This window comes from Macaca fascicularis, chromosome 4 (assembly GCF_037993035.2).
Source record: "Macaca fascicularis isolate 582-1 chromosome 4, T2T-MFA8v1.1".
In the NCBI taxonomy this organism is placed as follows: domain Eukaryota; kingdom Metazoa; phylum Chordata; class Mammalia; order Primates; family Cercopithecidae; genus Macaca; species Macaca fascicularis.
Window position 1 is genome coordinate 58,991,184 of NC_088378.1, and position 27,361 is coordinate 59,018,544.

Genomic DNA, 27,361 nt, shown 5'->3' on the forward strand with positions numbered 1-27,361 from the left:
AACTCATAATCTCAGACGCTGAATGTACAAGAGAGATAGCTATCAGTGTTACAAAAACTGAAGCATTTGTTTCCTCTAAGGTGACTCAGCCCCACGCTTTTTCACTAAATATGATCACCACTTAGCCGAAATATTTGTACTGTGATATCACAGATGGTAGCAAATTAGAGTAAAATTATTTTAAAAGTTATTTTTAGCGTAGTGTTTTCTAGGTTAAATTATACTACCCTTAAAAAATGAAAATGACTTTAAAGAGGCAAGAAAGGCTACAATCCGCTAGGACAGTGGTCTTCAACCTTTTGGGCACCAGGGATTGGTTTTGTGGAAGACAATTTTCCCACAGACACAGGCAGGGGAAGGCTTTTGGGATGATGAAAGCACATTACGTTTATTGCACACTTTATTTCTATTACTACATGGTAATATATAATGAAATAGTTATACAGCTCACCATAATGTAGAATCCAGTGGGAGCCCTGAGCTTGTTCTCCTGCAACTAGACGGTCCCATCTGGGGGTGATGGGGGACAGCAACACCCCAAGTGTGTTGCTATGTACAGTCTGTTCTAATCTTATTTTGGTGGCTGTCACTGCAGAAAACCCTGCTTTACAAAGATAGGATGTTGGAAATGGAAGCAGGCTTTTGTGCTTTTGTGGCAATCTCAGGATATTCGCCTGGACTTTAGTCCAGAATGTATGGACATTGGAAGTTGTCTCAAAAATACTTTTTTCTTTTTTTTAAGATGCAGTCTCATTCTGTTGCCTAGGCTGGAGTGCAGCGGTGCTGCAACCTCTGCCCACCGGGTTCAAGCAATTCTCCTGCCTCAGCCTCCTGAGTAGCTGGGGTTACAGGCGCACACCACCATGCCCAGCTAATTTTTCGTATTTTTAGTAGAGATGGGGTTTCACCATGTTGATCAGGCTGGTCTTGAAATCCTGACCTCGTGATCTGCCTGCCTCAGCCTCCCAAAGTGCTGAGATCACAGGCATGAGATACCATGCCCGGCCTCGAACATACTTTTAAGGCCACCGGATGCAGCCGTACAATTGAAGTACATCAACTCACTTGCCACGATAAAGCCTGCCACCAGATGCAGCTTAATTGCCCCTTGTCACTCACTGACAGGGTTTTGATATGAATCTGCAAGCAATTGATTTATTATGATCTCTGAGCAGTCAAACCTCTCTGCTAACGTTAATCTACTCCCCAGTGCTAGCATCACTGCCTCAGCTCCACCTCAGATCATCAGGCATTAGATTCTTATAAGGAGTGCTGCAACCTAGATCCCTCGCATGCATAATTCACAGTAGGGTTCACACTCCTATGAGTATCTAATGCTGCCACTGATCTGATAGGAGGCAGAGCTCAGGCTGTAATGCCAGCCTTGAGGAGCCGCTGTAAATCCAGATGCAGCTTCTCTCACTTGCCCACCACTCACCTCCTGCTGTACGGCCCAGTTCCTAACAGGCCATGAACTAGTACCAGTCTATGGCTCGGGGGTTGGGGACCCCTGCCTATGAGGGTGGGTGGGTGGAACTCACCAGTTGAGCTGATCATTGAATCCTAATGACTGTTCTGAAAGAGAGGCTCCATGATCCCACTGTCCAGTTGAGGAAGCACATTCTGGGATGGGAGAGCACCCACCTAGTGAAGTGCCTGAGCTGGGATCACAGACGTTGTCCTTCAGGGCTGTCCCACTCTGGGAGACTCTGGGGCACATAAAAGAGATGAGAGGTGCAGGGAGTTGGGGTAACAGAGAGACTTAACTCATAATAATCACATAGCATTCTGCAGGAGGAAAGACAACGAGAGGAAACTTCCAGCAGCCATTTTGCAATTAACTCAAAGTAGTTACACAGCCCTAGAGTCGTGGTGAGGACTGGTGATAAAGATACCAGGCTCCATGCCTTGAGTTTTTGGGTCAGTAGGTCAGGGTTGGGTGGCAAGCATCTGCATTTTTTTTTTTTTTGCAATGGAGTCTTTTTTTTTTTTTTTTTTTTTTTTGAGACGGAGTCTAGCTCTGTTGCCCAGGCTGGAGTGCAGTGGCCGGATCTCAGCTCACTGCAAGCCCCGCCTCCCGGGTTCACGCCATTCTCCTGCCTCAGCCTCCCGAGTAGCTGGGAGTACAGGCACCCGCCACCTTGCCCGGCTAATTTTTTTTGTATTTTAGTAGAGACGGGGTTTCACCGTGTTAGCCAGGATGGTCTCGATCTCCTGAACTCGTGATCCGCCCGTCTCGGCCTCCCAAAGTGCTGGGATTACAGGCTTGAGCCACCGCGCCCGGCCTGCAATGGAGTCTTGCTCTGTCACCCAAGCTAGAGTGCAGTGGCATAATCTCGGTTCACTGCAACCTCCGCTTCCTGGGTTCAAGCAATTCTGCTGCCTCCACCTCCCAATTAGCTGGGACTACAGGCGCCCGCCACCTTGCCTGGCTAATATTTGTATTTTTAGTAGAGATGGAATTTGACCATATTGGCCAGGCTGGTCTTGAACTCCTGACCTTGTGATTGTGATCTGCCCGCCTTGGCCTCCCAAAGTGCTGGGATTACAGGTGCGAGCTACTGCGCCCAGCCGAGAATCTGCATTTTTAATAAATTGGCCAATGAGTGCTAATGATCAGCCGGGCTTAGGAACCAGCCTCCCTCCGTCCTCTTTCACAGGGTTGGTGGTGCAGTCTTAGCTCTGGTGCCTTGATGGTGTAGCAGCTATTGCCCACATGAGGGCGCTCATCTGCTTGAATTCCCTGAACTGTGTGTAAATGCTTAAAATAAATAGCGAGTTTTTAAACGTTTTTAAAACTCTATTTATTCAGGTGGGATAAGATCTGTGTTGAGATTTGGAGTTTAAAGAAAAACAAAGCAATTGGAATTACAGCCCCACTTTCTCTCTTTCAGGCCAAGCAAGCAATCCTTGAAATGGATGCCATTTGTAAGTTTTATTTCCTTAACACAATTTGAAATTTCATTGTCTATTTGTATCTATCACATTTTCTATCTTAAAGTTCATGAAGATGTCAATTGTTAGAAAATAATATCTTTCTATTCACTCTTTTCACAAATTGGTTGGACAGTATAATCCCTTCTTAGTTCATTGGCTTGTTTCTACATTGGTTCTCCCAGGTTTATCTGAGTCCCTTGATGGCTGGCCACAGTCTGGGTTTCTGCATCAACTAACAATGTCAGTTATGTCTCCAGGGTCAACTCTACCCCCACCCACCCCCAACCTCTACCACCACCAAAAACCAGGGCTTCACAATGCATTTCTCACTTCATCCCTAACAGAATATTGATTATCTGCAAGAATCTCAATCGCTTCATAGTATTGGTTTTCCTGATGCAGCAGAAAATTCTAAAATCACAACCACCCCACATATGTGAGTGTATTTCTAGGCTTACAAAAGCAGAAGAGAAGAAATATTCCAGGTTCTTCCTACTAAATAAGACCTTATTCAACAGCATTTATCACGTCTTTGTTATTTTTCAGATTAAATAGAATTAAAAGAGAAAACAATGGCTTTAAATGCAATCAGGTCTGCTGGACACTTGCACTGAAAACACTTCTACTTTTACTTAACCCTTTCATAATACCTTACTTTGCGGAATCAAGTACAAACGTTGATTCCCTTCCGTCCAGCCTGGCACTTGTTAACTCCCCAGGGGGAAAAGCAGCATCAGCAAAGTGGAAACAGGCGCAGTCCCACCATCGCTGCAGCTGAGGCTCCCATCTCCCATCCAACAGACCTGAGAAATGATGCCTGGAGCACCCCAGCAGAGTGCTAGGCTGTATTCTCTAGACCTCAACATTTCAGCCAGCAGAAATTGCCTTCAGATTTTTTTTATTTATTTATTTTTTATTATTTGTTTTTTGGCCGGGTGTGGTGGCTCAAGCTTGTCATCCCAGCTAACAGACTCCTACAAGTCCCAATGTAAACAAAAAGCCCTGAGATACATATGCAGCACCAATTGTGGGAGAAGGATCATATCCATGTCAGATGAAAAAGAATAAATCCATATAGGCCAGGCATGGTGGCTCACACCTGTAATCCCAGCACTTTGGGAGGCCGAGGCGGGTGGATAACCTGAGGTCAGGTCAGGAGTTCAAGACCAGCCTGGCCAACATGGTGAAACCCCGTCTCTACTAAAAATACAAAACTTAGGCATGGTGGCGGTCACCTGTAGTCTCAGCTTCTCGGGAGGCTGAGGCAGGAGAATCACTTGAACTTGGGAGGTAGAGGTCAGCAGTGAGCCAAGATCATGCCACCGCACTTCAGCATGGGCGACAGAGCAAGACTCCATCTCAAAATAATAATAATAATAAATCCATATAAATCTACGCTAGCCATAACCATTTTCTGAGAAGCCCCCGACAGCGCAGTCCCACTGATGCATGTGGTTATCTTTACAGATCATCCAGGCTTCTGTTACAGTCCTGACGGAGAGATGAAAGCACCGTATGGCTCTAAAGAAGGTTCTGCTCCGTATCGGCTGAGAAGAAAATCTGGTAAATAGGATTTTGTCATAAAAATTTAATACTAATAGGGGACTGGAAATGAAAGTCCCTTTGAGTCTGACGAAAGGGCATGTTCTATCTGGTTTCTCAGCTCACTGCTGGTCTGAATACATTTGCGGCTGCCTTAAGATGGGACTCACAAGCTTTTGATCTAAAACTCTTTTTCTCTGTAATCCCAGCACTTTGGGAGGCCGAGGCAGGTGGATCACCTGAGGTCAGGAGTTCGAAACCAGCCTGGCCAACATGGAGAAACCACATCTCCAGTAAAAATATAAAAATTAGCCAGGCCTGGTGGCGGGCACCTGTAATCCTAGCTACTCAGGAGGCTGAGGCAGGAGAATTACTTGAACCCGGGAGACAGAGGTTGCAGTGAGCCAAGATCGTGCCACTGTACTCCAGCATGGGTGACAGAGTGAGACTCTGTCTAAAAAAAAAAAAAAAAAAAGCCTCTTTTCTACTTAATATTTCCCGTGACTATCAAGCATGCCAGTCAACTAATTTTGCTTCATACGTCTTACCATTGGCATTCAGATACTTAAACTGTATTTGCTGTTGCTAATGAAAAATCACATCCTATGAGTTCCACACACAAAAGATTATCCAAAGCTAAAATTTTAATTCATATTTGCTGCACCAGACTCCATGAAGTATAGTTCAGACAGGTTGGGAGTTTTATTTGAAGCAGTCTTTATTCATTACCCCCTTTCTGCTTTGCTAAGGACTAGGAATGCAAGGATCAATAATCCACGTGACTCCTGCTTGCAGGGAGCTCATGGTGCCAGAGACAAAAAATGCAAATAAGGCTGGGCGCAGTGGCTCACACCTGTAATCACAGCATTTCGGGAGGCTGAGGCGGGAGGATCACCTGAGGTCAGGAGTTTGAGACCTGCCTGGCCAACATGGTGAAACCCCGTCTCTACTAAAATTACAAAAATTAGCAGGGTGTGTTGGCAGGCACCTGTAATCCCAGCTACTCGGGAGGCTGAAGCAGGAGAATCACTTCAACCCAGGAGGCAGAAGTTGCAGTGAGCCGAGATCACGCCACTGCCTAGGTGATAGAGGGAGACTCAGTCTCAAAAAATAAAAATAATAAATAAATAAATACTAGTCCGTGTGATGGAGAAGTGCCAGAGGTTGGTTGGATGGAAGGAAGAGCAGAGAGACAAAAACAGGAGAAATAAGAGAGAAATTAACCCTGTAGGGAAGAGAGAGAAGGCTTCACAGAGCAGAGAACCAGTACCCAAGACAGAATCTGGCAGCAGGGGAGGCAGATGGAACAGGAACAGCATATGCAGAGGCCCTGAGGCTTGAGCCAGCGTACTTTAGGACAGACATCTGTTGCCAGTCGTTCAGCCTGGGGAGAGAGTGGGATGGTGCTGGGGGCTGGAGGAAGAGGTGGGTGAGATGAAATGGAAAGAGATGTGGCTAGAGATACGCAGATGGGGGCCTGATTCTGGAGGCCCAGTATGTCATGCATAGGGTTCGAACTTGATCCTGCAAGCTGTGGAAGGATTTTAAGCAGTGAACTCAGAGAACGATTTCCTTGTCAAGAAATAACTCTGGCTGTGTGCGGAGAATGAAGTGAGCAGGGAGACCAGATAAGAGGCTGTGGTGCTCATCTTGTTGAGAGATGAAGGCTTGGATTAAGAGAGGGGTGACTCAGGGAAAGGATTACAGGGAACCCCCAAGACTGTGATGGAAGAAAATAGGAGAAATGTAGAATAACAGCCTGGTCACTAACCCTGGAGGGTGATGTCAGCGATAACCAAGAGAGGATATGCAGATGAAGGAGCAGATCTAGGGGAGACAGGGGAGCTGGGATGGAGATGTTGAGTTTGCTGAAGCTGACACTTGGGACAGGGTCTGGCATAAGAATATACAATTGATGCCGGGCGCGGTGACTCACGCCTGTAATCCTAAGACTTTGGGAGGCCGAGGCGGGCAGATCACTTGAGGTCAGGAGTTCAAGACAAGCCTGGCCAACATGGTGAAACCCTGTCTCTACTAAAAATACAAAAAATAGCTGGGTGTGGTGGCGCGTGCCTATAATCCCAGCTACTTGGGAGGCTGAGGCTGGAGAATTACTTGAACCCGGGAAGCAGAGGTTGCAGGGAGCTGAGATCACACCATTGCATTCCAGCCTGGGAGAGAAGAGTGAATCTCAGTCTCAAAAAAAAAAAAAAAAGAATGTACAATTGAACGTCATCAGCTTGTAGGTGTTAGTGAAAGCTGAGGAAGCTGCTCTGCTACTGACAGGATTGACAAAGTCAGATTTTGCTTTTCTATTGGGTGACTCCTGATAACACAGCATAACATTTATTCTACCATTTTAGCAGAGTGAATGTCTTGCTCCTATGTATCTCTGAGCAAAGGGGATTTTGTTAAATTTGATACAAAAATTATAGAGCTCTGTTAATCTGTCAGTAGAATCATAATCCTTTTATAAAGAATAAAGACAAAGGTTTGATTTGGTTTTGCAAATGATGCTGGCTTTATTTTGTCTCCCAGAACCTTCCTCACGATCACATAAAGTTTTGAAGACTAGTGGTAAGTAATAAAATATATTTTCTTGTTTCATTCTTCTTGATATTCACTAAATCAAATCACACAAAAATAAATACCAGATAAATTACAGATTGGCAGATTTGATTTGATTACAAAAAGATTAACTTCTATAAATAAAAGTGTCCCATTGTAAAATATATAGTCAAAGCCAGGCACAGTAGCTCACACTTGTAATCCCAGCACTTTGGGAGGCCAAGGTAGGCAGCTCTCTTGAGGCCAGGACTTCGAGGCTAGCCTGGCCAACATGGTGAAACCCCGTCTCTACTAAACATATAAAAATTAGCCAGGCCTACTGGCTCGTGCCTGTAATCACAGCTACTTGGGAGGCTGAGGCAGGAGAATCGCTTGAACCTGGGAAGTAGAGGTTGCAGTGAGCTGAGATCACGCCATTGCACTCCAGCTTGGGCAACAGAGTGAGACTGCGTCACAAAAAATAATAATAATAATAAAATTTAAAATAAAATGTACAGTCAAATGACATAAAATACTTGTAATATATTTGACAGACATAAAAATATTAATATTCCTATTATATAAAGAAACTCCATACATCAAAAAGAAAAGACAGAGGACTCTTTTATTTATTTATTTTTTATTTTTTGAGACAGAGTTTCACTCTTGTTGCCCATTCTGGAGTACAATGGCGCGATCTCAGCTCACCTCAACTTCCACCTCCTGGGTTCAAGTGATTCTCCTGCCTCAGCCTCCCGAGTAGCTGGGATTACAGGCATGTACCACCACGCCTGGCTAATTTTGTATTTTTAGTAGAGATGGGGTTTCTCCATGTTCGTCAGGCTGGTCTCGAACTCCCGACCTCAGGTGATCCACCCGCCTTGGCCTCCCAAACTTCTGAGATTACAGGCGTGAGTCACTGCACCCAGCCCAAAGGACTAAAAAAAAAAAAAAAAAAAAAAATAGAATTGGGCAGTTGTTTCACAAAAACACACAAACTGGCAATAAAATTTTTTAATGGCCATCCACATTCATAATCAGAAAATCCATACATTTAAATGGAATAAATAGAAGGGAAAAAACTATGAGCTTGGCCAAAACATATAGAAAAATAGTCACTCCAAAAGTATTGGTGGGAGTGTAAGTTTTTGCAATGCTTCAGGGGCAAAATTTGGTAATAGTCGTTTGAATTTAAAATGTACATTTGCCCTTAACCCAACAGTTTCACCTGCACAGATGTACTTACCCACATGTAGACGGATTTATCTACAAGTTTGTTGTTTGCAGTATTTGTAATAGGACACTATAAAAATGCCCATGCAGTCGGAAATATACTTAAGGAAATTGTAGAACATCCATACACAAAATGGAATATTCTACAGCTGTCAAAAATAAAGCAGATCTCTACCTATTCACAAGAGTGTCCGCATATATTTAGCAGAATATTCAAAGTTGCATATTGAATCCTTATTTTAAAAGTGAAACAGGCTGGGTGTGGTAGCTCACGCCTGTAATCCCAACACTTTGGGAGGCCGAGGAGGGTGGATCACCTGAGGTCAGGAGTTGGAGAGCAACCTGGCCAACATGGTGAGATCCCATCTCTACGAAAAATACAAAAATTAGCCAGGTGTGGTGGCTTATGCCTGTAATCCCAGCTACTGGGGAGGCTGAGACACAAGAATCACTTGAACCCAGGAGGCAGAAGCTGCAGTGAGCCGAGATTGTGCCACTGCACTCCAGCCTGGACGACAGAGCGAGACTTCATCTCAAAAAATAAAAATAAAAAATAAAAGCAAAACCGTTATTGTGGTGGGGTGGGGGTAGTACAAGAGCTGGAAAAATAAACATTCAGCTGTTAACTGTTGTTTCCTCGGAGGATGGGATCTGTGGAGAGGGAAGGACCTCATATGCTTCTGTGATCATCTTTAAAGAGGAGACACCATAATTAGGCTAGCTCTAAGGGTGTCTTCTGTAAGATGTGGCTATGTAAATCTCTCCCCACAACTCCACTGGCAACACCCCTTTGTTGCAAGAAGGCTGTATCTTTCAGTTAAAACCAATAAAATGTTGCAAAATCAACAGAAGCAGTATCATCTTTACATAATTGTCATGGAATGGGGCATGTGCATTTTTTTTTTCGGGAAACAACACATTTTTGTTCGGAAGCTTATGAAACATCTTGAGCATGAACTAGTTAGTTAATGGCTGTCAGGGATTAATGAAGACACCTAGCGCTCAGATGCATCTAAAGTTGTTTGATGTAGCGTGGGGGTATGCAGCTGGGAGAGCTGACAGGGATTTTCTGAAAATTAGATGTATAGGGCCCAGAAGTCTGTTGGGTTTCAATTACTAGTAATAAGTTTCTAAGTTCTATAAAATATTAGTGCTTACTTATATAGGAGGTACATTTTCATTCTCCAACTTGAAAAAAGAAACCTTCTATTTTTCAGAAACAGCACAAGACATCCAAAAGGTAAGCTCTATCCCATTTCTTACTTGGAAATGTTCGCTTCAGACGCCCTTCATAGGTGTCGCTTCCCCATCTCTCTCAGCCCCAGCCCGTATTGCAAGTGTCAACAGTTATATTACATTTTGGAAATTTGGTATTTTACATTTTGAATTATTTACATTTGATTTAAGCAAAGACTCATCCTTATCAACTTCTTCCCTTCCCCCAGCCCACATCTGAGAACCATGGTGATTATTTATTCATCCTCTGCCCCGCATCACACCTCAGAGGCTGTAACCTTATCTTAGGGTGTAATACCTGCCCGGTGCTCACGTGAGCCGCCTCACCTTGTCCTTTGCCTCCACCGGTGTAAGACCAAGGCCCCTGCCTCCTGGATATAACCCCTCCTGCAAGCGCGAGCCTTCATTCACAAGGGCGAGAGGTCCCCTTCTAAAAATATGGTTCTGCTGCTGACATAAGAGATGATGACATATGATCGAATGAGACCCTGTCATATCAAGTTTTGATTTTTCTTCCCCTGACAAAAGCTTAGGAGAGGGAGAATAAGAATTGTATACTGTATTGAAAGGTATTATATCCAACTGTATTACCTATGAAGAATAGGTAATTTCTCCTGACCTCAGTGGTTTGTCCAGTGTGGCTACTGAGCAGTGGGGTTAATTAACAATTCTTAGAGAACTAATCATGGCTCCTTGTTTAATGTTCTGTATCTAGAAGAATATGGCTATGAAAACCTATCCCTACAATCTCATTTCCACCATGGCTTAGCACAGAAACAAAGTGACCCTGTTGATAAATGTTGTATCTTTCCATTAAAACCAAGAAAATGTCTAAAAATCAACGTAGTCTTTTTTTTTTTTTTTCTTTTGAGACTGGGTCTCACTTTGTTGCCCAGGCTGGAGTGCACTGGTGCAATCTCGGCTCACTGCAACCTCTGACTCCCAGGTTCAAGTAATTCTCTTGCCTCAGCCTCCCGAGTAGCCTAGTAGTTAGGACTACAGGAACCCACCACTATGCCCAGCTAATTTTTGTATTTTTAGTAGACCTGGGGGTTTCACCAAGTTGGCAATGCCAGTCTGGAACTCCTGACCACAGGTGATCCACCCGTCTCGGCCTCCCAAAGTGCTGGGATTATAGGCGTGAGCCACCATGCCTGGCCAAACATAGTCTTACCTTTAAGTGATTGTCATGGCTGAGGCGTGTGCATTTTTTTTCAGGTAATACATGTTTTTGTTTGGAAACGTGTGAAACTTGTTAATATTAATTGGTTCATTGTCCTGAAATATGGCATAAGGTTTTGATTTCATAAGTGGGGTCACTGCAGAAGGCTCCCTGCTCTTCAAAGCAGCCATAGTAGCATTGTGGAGCCGTGCCCCTCTCAGTGCTAAAAGAAGGAATCTCCCTGTCAAAGAGTTCTAGAAATTCAATCTCAGGAGCTGCTTGGAAACTTTCTACAGCAATGCTCAAGCCAGGTCCATATGGGCATAACCAAACCTGATACAATCAGAAGGCAAGAAAGAAAATACCCATGCTTTCTTTTTGTGATAAAATTCCATCTCCTAATAGTAATGTGCTGAAGGTACATTAAATTCAAGGAGATCAGATTTACTGGTAATGAAAGAGTTTATAACAACTAGGCATGTCATACAGGTGGCTCACACCTGTAATCCTAGCACTTTGGGAGGCCAAGATTGGCAGATCACTTTGAGCTCAGGAATTCAAGATCAGCCTGGGCAACATGGCAAAACCCCCCTCTCTACAAAAGAAATACAAAAATGAGCTAGGTGTGGTGGCTTGTGCCTGTGGTCGCAGCTACTTGGGAAGCCAAGGCTGGAGAATCATTTGAGCCGGGAAGCAAAAGTTGCAGTGAGCTGAGATAGTGCCACTGCACTCCAGCCTGGGCAACAGAGTGAGATTCTGTCTCATAAATAAATAAATAAGTAGTTTATAACAGGAAATATTTCTTAATAATAGCTTACTATTTCTCCCAGAATATATATTCTGAGACTGCGTACATGTGTGTATGAGGCGGTTAAGCTCATGTGTAAGCTGTGGTTTAAGACACGGATTCAAATCCATTTCTGCCATTTATAAACCGTGTGATTGCAGGCAAATTGCTTAACCTTACCAGGACTTGGTTTCCTAATTTACAGAACTGTTATAAAGATTAAATGCAACATGTTCTTAAAAGTGCTTATGAATGGAATATTTGGCACAAAGCAAGTGTTGTATAAATTATAGCTAATATAGGCCAGGCACGGTGGCTTACGCCTGTAATCCCAGAACTTTGGGAGGCCGAGGCGGGCGGATTGCCTAAGCTCGGGAGTTCACAATCAGCCTGGCGAACACGGTGAAACCCCATCTCTACTAAAATACAAAAAATTAGCCAGGCATGACAGCATGCGCCTGTAGTCCCAGGTACTCCGGAGGCTGAGGCAGGAGAATTGCTTGAACCCGGGAGGCAGGGGTTGCAGTGAGCCGAGATCATGCCACTGCACTCTAGCCTGGGTGACAGGGTGAGACTCCATCTCAAAAAATAAAAACATGATAGCTAATATCATTGTTAAATAGCTCAAATGCTGAGAATGTGGAAGGATAGGAAAAAAGTTCATTCAGGCTGTGGTAAAATTGAGGTATTGAAATTATGAGGCTGGTGCAAAAGTAAGTGCGGTTTTTACCATGACTCAATATTGTGACCAACCATATGCTGATTCTTTCCTTTAAAAAAAAAAATATATATTTATTTTGAGACAGGGTCTTACTCTGTCACCCAGGCTGGAATGCAGTGGCACAATCTCAGCTCACTGCAGCCTCCACCTCCCAGGCTCAGGAATCCTCCTACCTCAGCCTCTCAAGTAACTGGACTACAGGCATGCGCCACCACGCCCAGCTAATTCTTTCATTTTTTGTAGAGACAAGGTCTAACTATGTTGCCCAGGCTGGTCTCAAGCTCCTTAACTCAAGTGATCCTACCACCTTCACCTCCCAAAGTGCTGGGGTTACAGGTGTGTGTCACTGTGTCCATCCTGCCTGTCTGTCTGTCTGTCTGTCTGTCTGTCTCTCTCTCTCTCTCCCCGCCCCCTATTTCTGTCTCTCCTTTCTTTCTCTCTCTTTCTCTCTCTCTCTCACTCACTGCCTCTTTCTCTCTTTTCCTCTTTCTCTCTTTCTTTCTTTCTTTTTAAAATTTTTTTTGTAGAGACGGGGTATCTCACCATGTTGCCCAGGCTGGTCTCTAGCTCCTGGGCTCAAGTGATCTGCCTGCCTTGGCCTCCCAAAGTGCTGGGATTACAGGCATAAGCCACCGTGCCTGGATGATTACTTCTTAATTTAAGAGCATCTTCAATTTTCTTAATGATTAATTCTATGTAAATTTACAGCTTCCAAAAAACTGGGGGTTTTTTTTTGTTTTTTTTTTTTTGAGACGGAGTTTTGCTCTTGTTGCCCAGGCTGGAGTGCAATGGTGCCATCTCAGCTCACTGCAACCTCTGCTTCCCAGGTTCAAGCAATTCTCCTGCCTCAGCCTTCCAAGTAGCTGGGATTACAGTCATGTGCCACCACGCCCAGCTAATTTGTATTTATAGTACAGATGGGTTTCTCCATGTTGGTCAGGCTGGTCTTGAACTCCCGACCTCAGGTGATCCACCCGCCTCAGCCTCCCAAAGTGCTGGGATTATAGGTGTGAGCCACTGTGCCTGGCCAAAACTGCTATTTTCAAGTGTAATTACCTTAAAAAGATAACTTCAATATTAACAATTCAGGTCTCCTAATTTTCTAAAACCTATGGGAATTTTCTGGGATGGATCACTTTTGGCTGAGAAACACGAAATAATTTTGTTACACTTTAAAAGTGTTTTGTCATAATTTAACTAGTTAATATTAACCTTGTTTTACTGTATAAAAAGTAGTTACTGACTGCCTGTATTTTTGTAACATTACACCAGTGCAGTCTGAGTAAGGTGAAGAGGAAGGTATATTAAATAATGTGAAAAACATATATGTGAACAAATATTAGGTATAAATATTGTGTGTGTGTGTATGTGTGAAAAGAAATAAATGACTAATTGAATTGCTTAAGTTTTAATAGAAAAATAACATTTAGGATGAAATTTTATTATTGTCTCTCTACTCTCTTCCCTCCCTAATAGATATTCCAATTAACATATATCCCATTTTCATTGACATGTGATGAAAAGTTCTTGCTTATTTGACATTTCCAGTAGGTTACTATAGTGTTTTATTAGAATATATGTCCCTGGCACTAATTAGGCCTTAACCCTTTCACGCCTTTGAAGTTAATCCTTCTATCTGCAGAATAGGATCAGAGGGTATCTGCTCCTGCCTGCACCACCGAGCTCCATCCAGAAGGGTTCCACGTTATAAAAGACCCATTGTTTTATTTGATTAGAAATCACTAATTTGGCCGGGTGCAGTGGCTCATGCCTATAATCCTAGCACTTTGAGAGGCCAAGGTGGGCGGATCTCTTGAGGCCAGGACTTTGTCTAAGACCAGCCTGGCCAACACAGCAAAACCCTGTCTCTACTAAAAATACAAAAATTAGCCAACCATGGTGGTGGGCATCTATAATCCCAGCTATTCCAGAGGCTGAAGCACGAGAATTGCTTGAACACCAGGAGGCAGAGGTTGCAGTAAGCCAAGATCACGCCAAGTGACCCAGGCTGCACTCCAGCCTGGGCAACAGAGTGAGATTCTGTCTCAAAGAAAAAAATTAAAATTAAAAAATTATTAATATCGTTCCTATTTTTCTTCCTTATAGGCAACTAAATGCTAATTAAATGTATTTTGAAATAAGTAAAAATATCGTTAACTCAACAGAGGATTAAATTACATTCCTACAATAAAAACTCTTTGCCTAGAACCTATAAACCAAGGTAGTGCTGGCCATGTTCCTGGTGGGTCTGCAGATTTAAGAGAAATCCTTGGAGTGTGCGGTCAGGTCAGCAGCAGGGGCTTTTGGTATACCAGAAACCACGCTAAAACCCCTGGGAGACAAGCACTGGCTCTAAAGCTTCTTAGAAAGGCTCAAATAGAAACCAGATAGCATAGCCCTTCACTTCTATATATATTAATTTATGCAATGAATATTTGCCAACTGTACACCAGACTTATTTGAAGAATCTAAGAGTTTTCTGTATTTAGCTTATATCGTACTTTGGGGCAAGGGGTTTGGGGTTAGACCTGGGTTCTAGCACCAGCCTTACTACTGACTAGAGCAAGTTACTGAAGCTTCAGGAACCTAGATTTCCTTACTATGAGATTGGTACGATCATATCTAATTCATAAAATGATTGTGAATATTAAGTTTGGAGAATGTCTGCACATTGCCCAGCCTAGTTCCTAAGTATATATTAGTTCCTGTCCTTCCTTTTTTGAAAATATCTGAAGTGCTTTTCAAGTCAGTTAAACACTCAGCCAGGTGCAGTGGCTCACACCTGTAGTGCCAGCTACTTCGGAGGCTGAGGTGGGAGGATTGCTTGAGTCCAGGAGTTTGAGATCAGCCTGGGTAACACAGCAAGACCCCATCTCAGAAAAAAAAAAATTAAAGAATGTTAAAGCCTAGTGGGGGAGGCAGCATGTAAACACAGGAGAAATTCCTGAGTTATGTGTCTTCTCCATGGTGCTGTGATTTAGTTGATATGTTTCCATCTTCCTCAGGTTTCTAGAGAGGAAGGATCTCCCCAGCTGACTTCAGCAAGGCCATCTCCTGCCCAGAGAAACAGTCAGCCCAGCAGTTCCGCCATGATCAGCGTGCTTCGAACGGGTGGAGCCCTCAGAAACATCTGGACCGATCACCAGATCAGGCAAGCCTTGTTTCCCAGCCGGCGGTCCCCGCAGGAGAACGAGGATGACGAAGATGATTATCAGATGTTCGTGCCGTCCTTTTCCTCCTCAGATCTGAACTCTACCCGACTATGTGAAGACAGCACTTCTAGTCGCCCTTGCAGCTGGCACATGGGACAGATGGAGTCCACAGAGACCTCCAGCTCTGGTCACAGGATTGTCAGGCGGGCCAGCAGTGCTGGGGAGAGCAACACGTGCCCTCCTGAAATAGGACCTAGTGACAGAACTAGGGAACTGCAGAACGGCCCCAAAACAGGAGGGCAGGAGGAAATGGCTCCCTTTGGGTCATCCATCGAGTTGACCATTGATGACATTGACCATGTCTATGATAACATCAGTTATGAGGACCTAAAACTAATGGTTGCTAAGCGGGAAGAAGCTGAATCCACGCCCTCTAAATCAGCCAGGGACTCTGTTCGCCCCAAGAGCACCCCAGAGTTAGCCTTCACAAAGAGGCAAGCTGGCCACAGTAAGGGCTCTCTTTACGCACAAAAAGATGGCGCGCTCTCAGGTGGAGAAGCATCCAGCCAAAGCACGCATGAACTCCAAGCGGTTGAGGAGAACATCTATGACACCATAGGGCTCCCAGATCCTCCGTCGCTGGGTTTTAAGTGCAGCCGCCTAAAGCGTGCAAAGCGGAGCACCTTTTTGGGACTGGAGGCTGACTTCGTGTGCTGTGACAGCCTGAGGCCGTTTGTTTCCCAAGACAGCCTCCAGTTCAGTGAGGACGAAGCCCCTTACCATCAGGACATCCCTGATCATGATTATCTGAGTTTGCTGTACGACTCTCCCAGCTGTAACCTGTCTGTGCCTGATAAGCCTGTATCTGATAAACTGTCCGAAGAAGTAGATGAAATCTGGAATGACCTGGAAAATTACATCAAGAAAAACGAAGACAAGGCCAGAGACCGTCTCCTGGCAGCATTTCCTGTGAGCAAGGATGATGTGCCAGACAGGCTATACGCAGAGAGCACCCCTGAGCTGAGCCGGGAGGGAGGGCGCTCTGTGTCCACACTATCCCTGCCCGAGAGCCAGGCTCTCCTCACGCCTGTGAAGAGCAGGGCCGGCAGAGCCAGCCATGCCAACTGCCCCATTGAGGAAGACCTGATTTCTAAAGAAGGCTCTTTTATGAGCCTTAACCGGCTTTCTCTGGCCAGTGAATTGCCCCTCATGGACAATCCCTATGACCTGGCCAACAGTGGCCTGTCTCAAACAGACCCAGAAAACCCTGACCTGGGGATGGAGGCCACAGATAAGACAAAAAGCAGGGTGTTTATGATGGCTCGGCAGTACAGTCAGAAGATTAAGAAGGCAAATCAACTTTTAAAAGTGAAAAGTCCGGAGTTGGAGCAGCCGCCGGCCAGTCAGCATCAGAAATCCGTGCACAAAGACCTGGCTGCCATCTTGGAAGAGAAGAAGCAAGGAGGGCCCGCCATTGGTATGTGCACCCTGCCCTTCTTCCTTCTCCAAAGTAAGAGGGGAGAGCGGTTTTCAGATTTCAGATGTCCTTTAAAAGGACATACCTGTGAGAACACTGACACGCTTTGTCATCTCAAAGTAAGACCACAAACAAAGCCATCCTGGCCTTTCCCACATCACCCCCTATGAATTACGCACACTGTAGCAGGATTTGGCCTCGGCAGGTGGTGGTGTGCATGTAACATCGTAACTACAGAGATAATGTTTTAAGGAAGAGTTTTCTCTGAGGTAATCTAAAGTATGAAACAAGCAATCAGTTTTAACTTAACTGTGATATCTCCAATTTTTCCAGTACATCAGTAATTTCTTAGGAGGAGGAGGGGTGTGTGTAATCTTCTAAGGTTTGGAAGCATATAGAATAACATTGTTTCTTGCTTCAGGATCTCAACAAAAATGCCAACTCATGCTAACAAAAAGAGGGGTTTGGTTTTTGTTTTTTTTTTTTGCATACTTTTTTTTTTTTTTCTTTTTTGAGACAGGATCTCACTGTCACCCAGACTGGAGTACAATGACATAATCACAGCTCACTGCAGCCTCAGCCTCCCCAGACTCAAGCAATCCTCCCACCTCAGCCTCCTGAGGAACGGGGACCAGAGGCACTAACCACCACGCCCAGCTACTTTTTAAATTTTTTGTAGAGAAAGGGTTTCACCATGTTGCCCAGGCTGATCTCAACTCCTGGGTTCAAACAGTCCTCTTGCCTCAGCCTCCCAAAGTGCTGGGATTACAGGCGTGAGCCACCATGCCAGCCATTATACTTTCCTTAGTTGCTCACACTATAAATCAGTTGTTTCCTCACATATTTCCATTACTACTCAATTTTTTTTTTCTTTTTTTTGAGATAGGGTCTGGCTCTGTCACCCAGGCGGGAGTGCAGTAGCATGAACATGGCTTACTGCAGCCTCTGCCTCCTGGGCTCAGGTGATCCTCCCACCTCAGCCTCTCTAGTAGCTGGGACTGCAGGTGTGCACCACCATGCCCTGCTAATTTTTTTTGTAGTTTTTTTGTAGAGATGGGATTTTATCATATTGCCCAGGCTGCTCTCAAACTCCTGGGCTCAAGTGACCCTCCCGCCTTGGCCTCCCAAAGTGCTAGGAGTACAGGCATGAGCCACCACACCTGGCCTACTACTCGGTTTTTTAAAATAGCTGCTGTAATGCATTCAACACTATCTCATTTAGTATTTTCATATATGCTTCTGAGTTTAATGCTTTAGTTAGACTCCTTTGTGGAGCACAACTAAACCAGAATCTTCGGTGTGATATTGTAGGATGAGGACTATGGGAATGAGATGCTCATGGTTAGGCTTTTTTGAAGGCCAAAATTTAACACTGATCTCTGGGGAAGAGCCTGTGTGTGAATAAAGCCCCTGATTGTCATGGAAAGAAAAGTCCAAGAGTAGTGGCTCTCACCTGAGGAGCTTTTACCTCCAGATGCAGAGAGATTTCTGACTACAGGCTCAGGAATATGCATTTCAAATAGTATGCCCTTTTCATCGTATTTTAAGAAATCCTGCCTCAGATTTTCTCACAAAGGACCACCTTGGTATCAAATGAGAGGAGTCTATTCTGTAATTAGAAGTGAAAGCTGGGTGATGGCTTAGTATCAGGACAAGCGTTGATCATCAGCTTCATTATCAGCACGTTGGGGCAGGTTGATGCCACTGACTATTAAATGCTGTCTTTGGGACTGACTTATTGACATCCATGGAAACGGAAGTATAGGAAAGAGATATCCAAATCTTAAATGAATCCACAAGTTACATAACAAGAATCTGTAGGGAACTTTTTTTTTTTAATTTTGAGAGTAAGAATTGTCTAAAGTTTAAATCTTCAGTACAGTTTCTTAACAGATAGGAAAACGAAGTCCTGGAATTGATGCCTGAAGGATTTCGCAGACTCTGAGTTCTTTTTAATCAAATGAAGGTTTTGTATGCATGTGAGACCAGAATGCATGTATTTTTCTCCTTGCTGTGATGCGCTATGAGTAATTCAAGTCCCTATTCTGATGCTAGCGTTTGCTAAGCTGGTTTGCTGTTACAGGGAAAGTGACTGAGTTCCAGCTGCAGGAGGACAATTTTGGTGGGGTAGGGGAATATATATGGCCTTAGAAACAGTTGTATATTGGCAATTGCAAGCACTGACTAAGTCTGGGTTGGGGCTCCTCAGAATAAGAGAAAATATAATGCTAGAGTTTTTTATGATGATGGGTTATGCCCACAGACTGTCATTGAAAAAGTAGTAATTCTCTGGGGCAGGTCGTTTTGAATATGGACCACCTGTTAAAATACAAAGCTCCAATCTTGATAGAAGCATGTCCTTTGATACCAAATCATTAAGGCCTATGACTACCTTAAATAGTCTTCTTTTTTACCCACCTTTTAAGTATTAAATGATTTCACATTGGGGTTTTCTTTTCACTTCCGGTTGGCTCTCCTTTTTGTTTTGCCTGCTGGTGTGTCTTGGGATGCCTCAGGATCTTTTCTCAGCTTTGCGTCTGGGTCCTTTCTTGACATGGTGGGCTTCTGTCGACATTCTCCCCAGCAAAGAGGAGGAAATCTCTCCAAAGTCATCTTCTGAGAGTGCTGTCTTCCCCGCCATCTGGCAGGGGCACGTCCCTAGGACCTGACGAGTTATATCCACACCTCTTCCAGCTGGGTGATCGAGACCACTTCCTGTGCCCACTAGGCTTTCCATCAGTTGACATGATGACTCCTTTTCTCTTTCTTGTTTATCTGGGCACAGGACGTCGTAATCGAATGGACCGATTCTCCAGACTTCTCCGTGTGGGCCTTGCCGCTTTGCCAGGAGCTTGCTCTCGGTGCTGTGCGGAAGGAGGAGCACCTTATTCACCTGCTGAAACTCTCGAGCATCTTTATTGAACTCTCTAGCCGGGGTCTCCAGGCCCCGGGTCAGATTTCTGCCTATAAATCACCCAACCAGGTCCAGTTGCTCCCACATCTTAGAGCCTGTCATAGCATGCTGGTCATCTTGTTCCACCAGACCTCCCTCCTGATAGTCTTTGACAGCAAGGAGGCCTTTGGGTTTCTGGGTTTTTGGTGACATTTCACATGGGAGAAAACTCCATACAGGCTTGAGAAATTTTCCTCCTTGTGTAGAGTAGGGAAGGCACAATTTTACGCTTCTGTCTGCATCTCGAGCAACATCAGAAACATTGATTTTAATCCTGTCTGGAGGATTAAAATGTTGTTTGATATTTCCCTTGGCAAAGATTATTCTAAATTTTTGTCTGAGATCATAAGAACTCCAACTTTCAAATCTCAAAAAAGGCAATAAACCAGAGACATTCTTGCGATTATCATATAATCATAACGTATATGTTCTATACAAGCTGTTAATACTAGAACTAAGGATATGGGGGAGCCTTAAATCAGCTAATATGAAGCTTTTTAGGCCAGAGGTGTCATCTCAGACTCACTGTTCCCCTATACATCTGGCTAATAGAATCTGTTTAATTACAGCTGGAGCTCTGGAAGCTTGTTTCTTGTTCACATAGATGTCACACAAGCTGTAAACTCTCTTAGAAGGTGAAGTTGAAACAAACAAAAAAACCCCCTTAGATCAGCAGGTGCAGTGACTCACACCTGTATTGCCTACTAGTGAGATACCTTTTATTCAAAATTGATAAATGGTCAACTCTATCATCCAAAGATAAACTGTTCCCATTATGAGTTATCTATAGGAAGCATTTTAGCTGTCTTCTTGCTTCCCCTTTTTCTGCTATGACCTGATTTCCAGGCCACCTTTCCACTCCCAATGGTATGGTCTCAGGAAAGTGCATCCATTTTTAAAACTAGGCTTAAAATAAGAGGAGGAGGCTGGGCGCAGTGGCTCACACCTATAATCCCAGCACTTTGGGAGGCTGAGGTGGGCAGATCACTCGAGGTCAGGAGTTCAAGACCAGCCTGGTCAACATGGTAAAACCTTGTCTCTACTAAAAATATAAAGAATTAGCCCGGTGTGGTGCTGGGCGCCTGTAATCCCAGCTACTCTGGAGGCTGAAGCAGCAGAATCGCTTGAACCCAGGAAGTGGAAGTTGCAGAGAGCTGAGATTGCGCCACTGCATTCCAGCCTGGGCAACAGAGCAAGACTCTGTCTCAAAAGAAATCAGAACAATAAGTAAATCAGAACAATAAGTAAAATAAGAGATAGTAGAAGTCAGAACAATAAGTAAAATAAAGGAGGGAGTGAAAAAAATATCTGAGTAATGAATTAGTTATTGAGACCAGTTTCTGTCTAGAACCAGGCTAGGTGATATATAGGGAGTTAAACGAAATGTACAGCATTATTCTCCCAGACCAAAAGCTCAGAGGCCAGGCGAGGTGGCTCACACGTGTAATCCTAGCACTTTGGGAGGCCAAAGCAGGAGGATCGCTTGAGCTCAGGAGTTTGTGACCAGCCTGGGTAACATAGCAAGACTCCATCTCTACAAAAAATTTAAAAATTAAAAGTTTCCAGGCACAGTGGCTCGTGCCTATAGTCCCAGGTACTCAGGAGGCTGAGGCAAGAGGATTATTTGAGCCCAGGAGTTTGAGGCTGCAGTGAGTTATGATAATACCACTCCACTCCAGCCTGGCTGACAGAATGTCTCAAAAAAAGAAAAGAAAAGAAAAGCTCAAGGACTAATAAAGTAACTTACATAAAATGGCCAGGCGCAGTGACTCACACCTGTAATCCCAGCACTTTGGGAGGCCAAGGCCGATGGATCACTTGAGGCCAGGAGTTCCAGACCAGCTTGGCTAACATGGTGAAACCCTGTCTCTACTATAAATACAAAAATTAGCCGGGCATGGTGGTGCACGCCTATAGTCCCAGCTACTAGGGAGGCTGAGGCAGGAGAATCACTTGAACCGGGGAGACGGAGGTTGCAGTGAGCTGAGATCGTGCCACTGCACTCCAGCCTGGGCAATAGAGTGAGACTTCATCCCCCACCCCAAAAAAAAAAAAAAAACCTAAAATGAAAATAACCTACATAAAGTAACCTACATAAAATAATTAGCAAATTAGCAACAAGCAATACAAATTGTGTGTGTCTGCATGTGTGTGTATGCACACATAGGCAACAGCTAGGTACACACTGTATAAGACTTCAGAGAAGAGAAATCAGAAAATGATTCAAGTAAGGAGAAGGATAGGGCTTATGGAAAATCTTGAGAGATGGGTAGGACTTGATTAAGCAAAGGTCAAGGAGCATATAATAAGGAAGACACAGGCCTGGGAAAGTATGTGATTTCAGATTATCTGGGCTAAAGTCAAGATCTGATTGTTCTTACAAAACTTGATGGTTAAATTTTGATACTGGAAGAGTTTGTTTGAATTTTTAAAGTTTTGCTACATTTTCCAAAATTGTCGTCTTCTTGGAAACTTGTAGAAGTTCAAAGCCTTCCTGATACAGCTGTGGGATCAGGCTCAGGGCTATGCCATATGTGAGAATGACTTGAGCAGACCATCTACCTTTCAGGCAGGTCTGCTAACTAATGACTATATTAAAGGCCCAGCTGTTTTTGATTGGGTTTCATAGTTAATGAAATATTATAGGTTTCAGGATGGCTACCATGGGCACACTGGTGTCTGTGGAGACTTTTGCACTCTTTCTCTTAAGATGTTGCTAAACCCTAGTTAGTATTAAGAGTCTTTACTGCGCCTTTTAAGGAATCATTTCTCAAATTTTTGTAACCAGAAATTTCAACACTAATAATCTCTGTTCTTCCAAGGAATTTGGAGTTGAAAACTCAAAGGATCTGAGTATAGGTGTGTAATGAGAAGTTAGACTATTTACCTTGATCGCAGGGAATAGGGGGCGAGGGATTGGGATTACAATTAAAGGTCAAACAATAACAGGTTGTTTTCTCTCCTCATAGAAGATAGACTCAGAAGAAATGGCAAAACTCACCTAAATGAATATTTATTAATAGTTTAAGTTCAAGAAATAGTTTACTGATAACACATCATTAAATATGTAAATAGCTTAAAGAAGAAGAAGAAAACAGTATTAACTGCTGGTTGTCATATGTAGGATACATTTCCTCCACAGAGATTGTGTCAATGTGGTCTGAGCAAGACACAGGATGCATTAGAGGAAGCTTGTCCAACCCATGGCCCACAGGCTGCATGCAGCCCAGGACAGCTTTGAATGTGGCCCAACACAAATTTGTAAACTTTCTTAAAACATTAAGGGTTTTTTTGTTTTGTTTTGTTTTTGTGATTTTTAAAAAGCTCATCAGCTATCACTACTGTTAGTATATTTTATGTGTGCCCCAAGACAGTTCTTCTTCCTCCAGTGTCTCCTGGGGAAGCCAAAAGATTGTACACCCCTGCATTAGAGTTTTTTGACTCTAGGCTGGTTGTGCAGGTACCTGGATTGGGCAAGGTGGCAGATCTTGAAATTGACATCTCTGGGCTCCCATCTTAAATTATTGCTAGCCGAAAAGAATCTCCTACCCATAGCATGGTTAGTGTATTAATATTTAGAAATATCTGTACTCAGAATCAGGGCAAAGGGGAGAATGGACTTGTGGCTTAATTTTATGTGGCAAAAGCTTTTGTGGAAGTAACTGTTAGGTCCTATTCTTGAACCAATAGTAGAGGGCATTAGATTATTGAGTACATGCACAGACAGTTCCTTCTTAATGTCTTGGCGGCCTAGGCTTTAGTGCTCTGCTTCTTGGGGATGTGAAATGAGATGTGAGTTAGTCAATACATGTGGTTTTGAAGCACTTGAGGGGAGAACTTTCCTTAGTAGACATTGGTTCCCCAGACAATGGCGGTGAAGGGCTGTCTGGAAGCAAGAAGTACAGGAACAGCCAGGAGCCAACTCCTCTAGGAGCAGTTGTCTGAGAGCAAAGAAGAATGATTGGAAGCCAGGGGTAGCCATTGCACTGTGGATTGTGGTCATGCTGCTTTTTTTTTTTTTTTTTTTTTTTTTTTTGAGATGGAGTCTCGCTCTGTTACCCAGGCAGGAGTGCAGTGGCATGATACCGGCTCACTGCAACCTCTGCCGCCCAGGTTCAAGCGATTCTCTTGCCTCAGCCTTCCAAGTAGCTGGGACTACAGGTGCACACCACCACGCCTGGCTAAATTTTTGTATTTTTAGTAGAGATGGGGTGTCACCATGTTGGCGAGGCTGGTCTTGAACTCCTGACCTCAAGTGATCCACCTGGTTTGGCCTCCCAAAGTGCTAGAATTATAGGCGTGAGCCACCACACCCAGCCCTGCGATGCTGCTTTTAAACACTGCTTGAATGATTTTTCATTGACCAGGCTGAAGTGCTGACTTTCTTATTTTTATGATGCATGTTTTCAGCACTGACACTGTTTTATGCTTATAAAGAACACTAGAAACTTTCATTCTATATAGTGGACGCTTGCAGACCTACTGTTGAAACAGAATAATGGAGAATTAGATGAAATTAAATGAACTTTTAGGTGGCATTTTTATTTATATTAAACCATGGATTTGTGTGTGTGTGTGTGTTGCTTAGAGTTCAATGATTACTCATCCTTAAACATCACTTAGTCTTGTCCACTGTCAAAATTTTAAAATATGTTGGTTAGAATATTATTCTCTTATTTTTAATCTTCACATATAGGAATCATCCTGTGTGTATTTACTGTTTCAATATTTGCCTTCCAGGTGCCAGGATTGCTGAGTATTCCCAGTTGTATGACCAGATTGTATTCAGAGAGTCTCCCTTGAAAATTCAGAAGGATGCCTGGGCCAGCCCTCAAGAATCCTCCCTCCTGAGGTCTGCGTCACCTTCCCAGGTCCACCATGGTAGTGAAGATTGGCTTCTGCATTCAACCTATAGTAATGGAGAGTTAGCAGATTTCTGTCTCCCACCAGAGCAAGACTTGAGGTCAAGATATCCCACGTTTGAGATCAACACAAAAAGTACTCCCAGGCAATTGTCCGCAGCTTGCTCTGTACCTTCTCTTCAAACCTCCGACCCTCTGCTGGGCTCTGTGCAGAGATGCAGCGTGGTAGTAAGTCAGCCCAGCAAAGAGAACTGGTGTCAGGACCATCTTTACAACTCCTTAGGTCGGAAAGGGATCAGTGCAAAATCTCAGCCTTATCACAGGTCCCAGTCATCTTCCTCCGTCTTGATAAACAAATCAATGGACTCCATCAACTACCCTAGTGACATGGGAAAGCAGCAGCTGCTGTCTTTACACAGAAGTTCAAGGTGTGAGAGTCACCAGGACTTACTGCCAGATATTGCTGACTCGCATCCACAGGACACTGAAAAAAACTCAGATCTCACACTCCAAGACTCACAGAAAGTTGTGGTGGTCAATAGAAATTTACCCTTAAATGCCCAAATTGCAACACATAACTATTTTTCCAATTTCAAAGAGACTGATGGAGATGAAGATGACTATGTGGAAATCAAGTCAGAAGAAGATGAGTCAGAGTTGGAGCCATCTCACAATCGTAGAAGGAAATCTGACTCAAAGTTTGTGGATGCTGACTTTTCTGATAATGTCTGCAGCGGCAATACATCGCATTCCTTGAATAGTCCGCGCACTCCAAAAAAGCCAGTTAACAGCAAACCTGAGCTTTCACCATATCTGACACCATATAATGATTCTGACAAACTGAATGACTATCTTTGGAGGGGGCCATCTCCCAATCAACAAAATATTGTCCAGTCTCTAAGGGAAAAATTTCAGTGTCTCAGTTCAAGCAGCTTTGCTTAAGGTTCTTCATAATAACTGCCTGAATCAACTTCTTATTTTGCTCATAAAACATTATAGATACTGATGAGGTGTTTTATGTGTACCAGATTAAAACAATTTTGTAACAACCAGAGGTGTAAAATATACTTTCTTTTACAGCACAACTTTTTGAAATGGCTGACGATGCAGCCAGGATTGTACTGTAGCACATGTTGGCATCAACAGTATATTTTCTCATGCTGAGTGTCTTCATGTTTCATGTAAGTCAATCTTACTTGAAATTTTTTAGACTTTTAACACGATGGCCATAACCTGACAATAGTGCCCACACCTTAAGAATGCAATAATCCTTTCCTATTATCCAGAAGGCCCAGGTAGTTTTATCCTGTGACTTAAAGGCAGCAAGGAGACTTTGTCACGTTTTAAAAGGCAACGAAAGCTGTTGAAAGAATTATGCTTATATCTCACATTTTGGTTATATTTGTGGCAAGACCTTAGGATAACGTAAGCCAGAGATCTGTAATTGGTGTGTAGTCTGAGGTTCCCATTTTAGAGTTTTTGTGGTGGTATTCTTTTATTTCATTTTGATGCAGAAATTGTGTGACTGTTGAAAATCAAAATGTAGCAGGACCCATTTTCTGTACGCAAAACCCCTTACCACTATTCCTGGACAAGGCCTAGAGAATGAGCTGCTCATCATGTTTATACATAATTTCTGGGGTGAAATGAATGATTTCCTTAATGACTTAGAGAAAACCAAGGTCAATAAGATGCAGACTGACTTAACTATTAGAAAAGATGATCTGGGCACAGTGGCTCACGCCTGTAATCCCAGCACTTTGGGAGGGTGAGGGGGGTGGATCACGAGGTCAAGAGATCAAGACCATCCTGGCCAACATGGTGAAACCCCGTCTCTACTAAAAATACAAAACAAAACAAAACAAAAAACAGTCGAGCATGGTGGCACCTGCCTGTAGTCCCAGCTACTCGGGAGGCTGAGGCAGGAGAATCCCTTGAACCCAAGAGGTGGAGGTTGCAATGAGCTGAGATGATGCCATTACATTCCCGTCTGGCGACACAACGAGACTCCGTCTCAAAAAAAAAAAAAAAAAAAAAAAGATGGGATGACCTTCTGGGAACCATTTGATTACCTCTTCAAATGACAGACAGTTGAAAGAGAAAAAACAAAACTGAAATCCCACCAGACCATGTTGTGTGCCTGTTTCTAATCAATACAAAGTTAAGTATGAGCTAAAATCAGACAAAGCACTTTAAACTTACCCTTTCCAGAGCAGCTTTGCATATGCATCCTCCTGAGTTTGGGATTCTGCCAAATGACCTCCTTGATCCTGGCCCTGAGGAGTCATTGGCTGCAGGAATGGGGCAAGAATCTATTTCCTAAACCACACATAACATGGGAGCCTTTTTTCATTGTTTTCAGGTATATAAAAGAATGAAATCTTTGGTTACTAGGTGCTGACTAACACCTTTTATGTTCTGACCATTTGTGACATTTCATTGTGACACTGTGTACTAATCTAACTCCTTAGGCAACAAAAAAAAACAAAAATAAGACATTTTGAATAAAAAGCAAAATCAAGCTAAAAAGAAAAATGAAGGCAGATAAATTGTGACTTTATAAACATATTCGATTTTATTGAAGATTGCAGTTAATGCAGCAAGAATGCTTTCTCAAGCAGTGGCCTTTGTATTCTCATTTTAATCAGGTGTACATTCTACAGCCTCTCTACCATGCTCTTAGTTTCTATTTTAAAAGATACAATAATATATGTAGGGAAAGAGGCCTGGGCTCTTCATTTAAAGGTAAGCA

At 43.4% G+C, this 27,361-nt stretch overlaps 1 protein-coding gene across 36 annotated transcripts in view; it reads left to right on the top strand.

Moving 5' to 3' along the window:
- The window catches only part of PLEKHG1 (pleckstrin homology and RhoGEF domain containing G1), a 244,030-nt gene extending 216,930 nt beyond the window's left edge, over nucleotides 1-27,100 (top strand). For 13 of the 36 annotated variants that reach the window (XM_065543587.2, XM_074037246.1, XM_074037259.1 and 10 more), the window contains 7 exons: nucleotides 2,895-2,928; nucleotides 4,405-4,500; nucleotides 7,018-7,056; nucleotides 9,426-9,499; nucleotides 12,409-12,501; nucleotides 15,171-16,794; nucleotides 24,488-27,100. In XM_065543587.2, the coding sequence (XP_065399659.1) occupies nucleotides 2,895-2,928; nucleotides 4,405-4,500; nucleotides 7,018-7,056; nucleotides 9,426-9,499; nucleotides 12,409-12,501; nucleotides 15,171-16,794; nucleotides 24,488-25,551 (3,024 nt within the window). In that variant the 3' untranslated portion in view covers nucleotides 25,552-27,100. Of the gene's footprint in view, nucleotides 1-2,894; nucleotides 2,929-4,404; nucleotides 4,501-7,017; nucleotides 7,057-9,425; nucleotides 9,500-12,408; nucleotides 12,502-15,170; nucleotides 16,795-24,487 lie in introns of those variants that run through there. The other 23 variants (XM_074037252.1, XM_074037256.1, XM_074037251.1 and 20 more) reach the window with 8 other exon arrangements.
- Nucleotides 27,101-27,361: the final 261 nt, after the last annotated feature.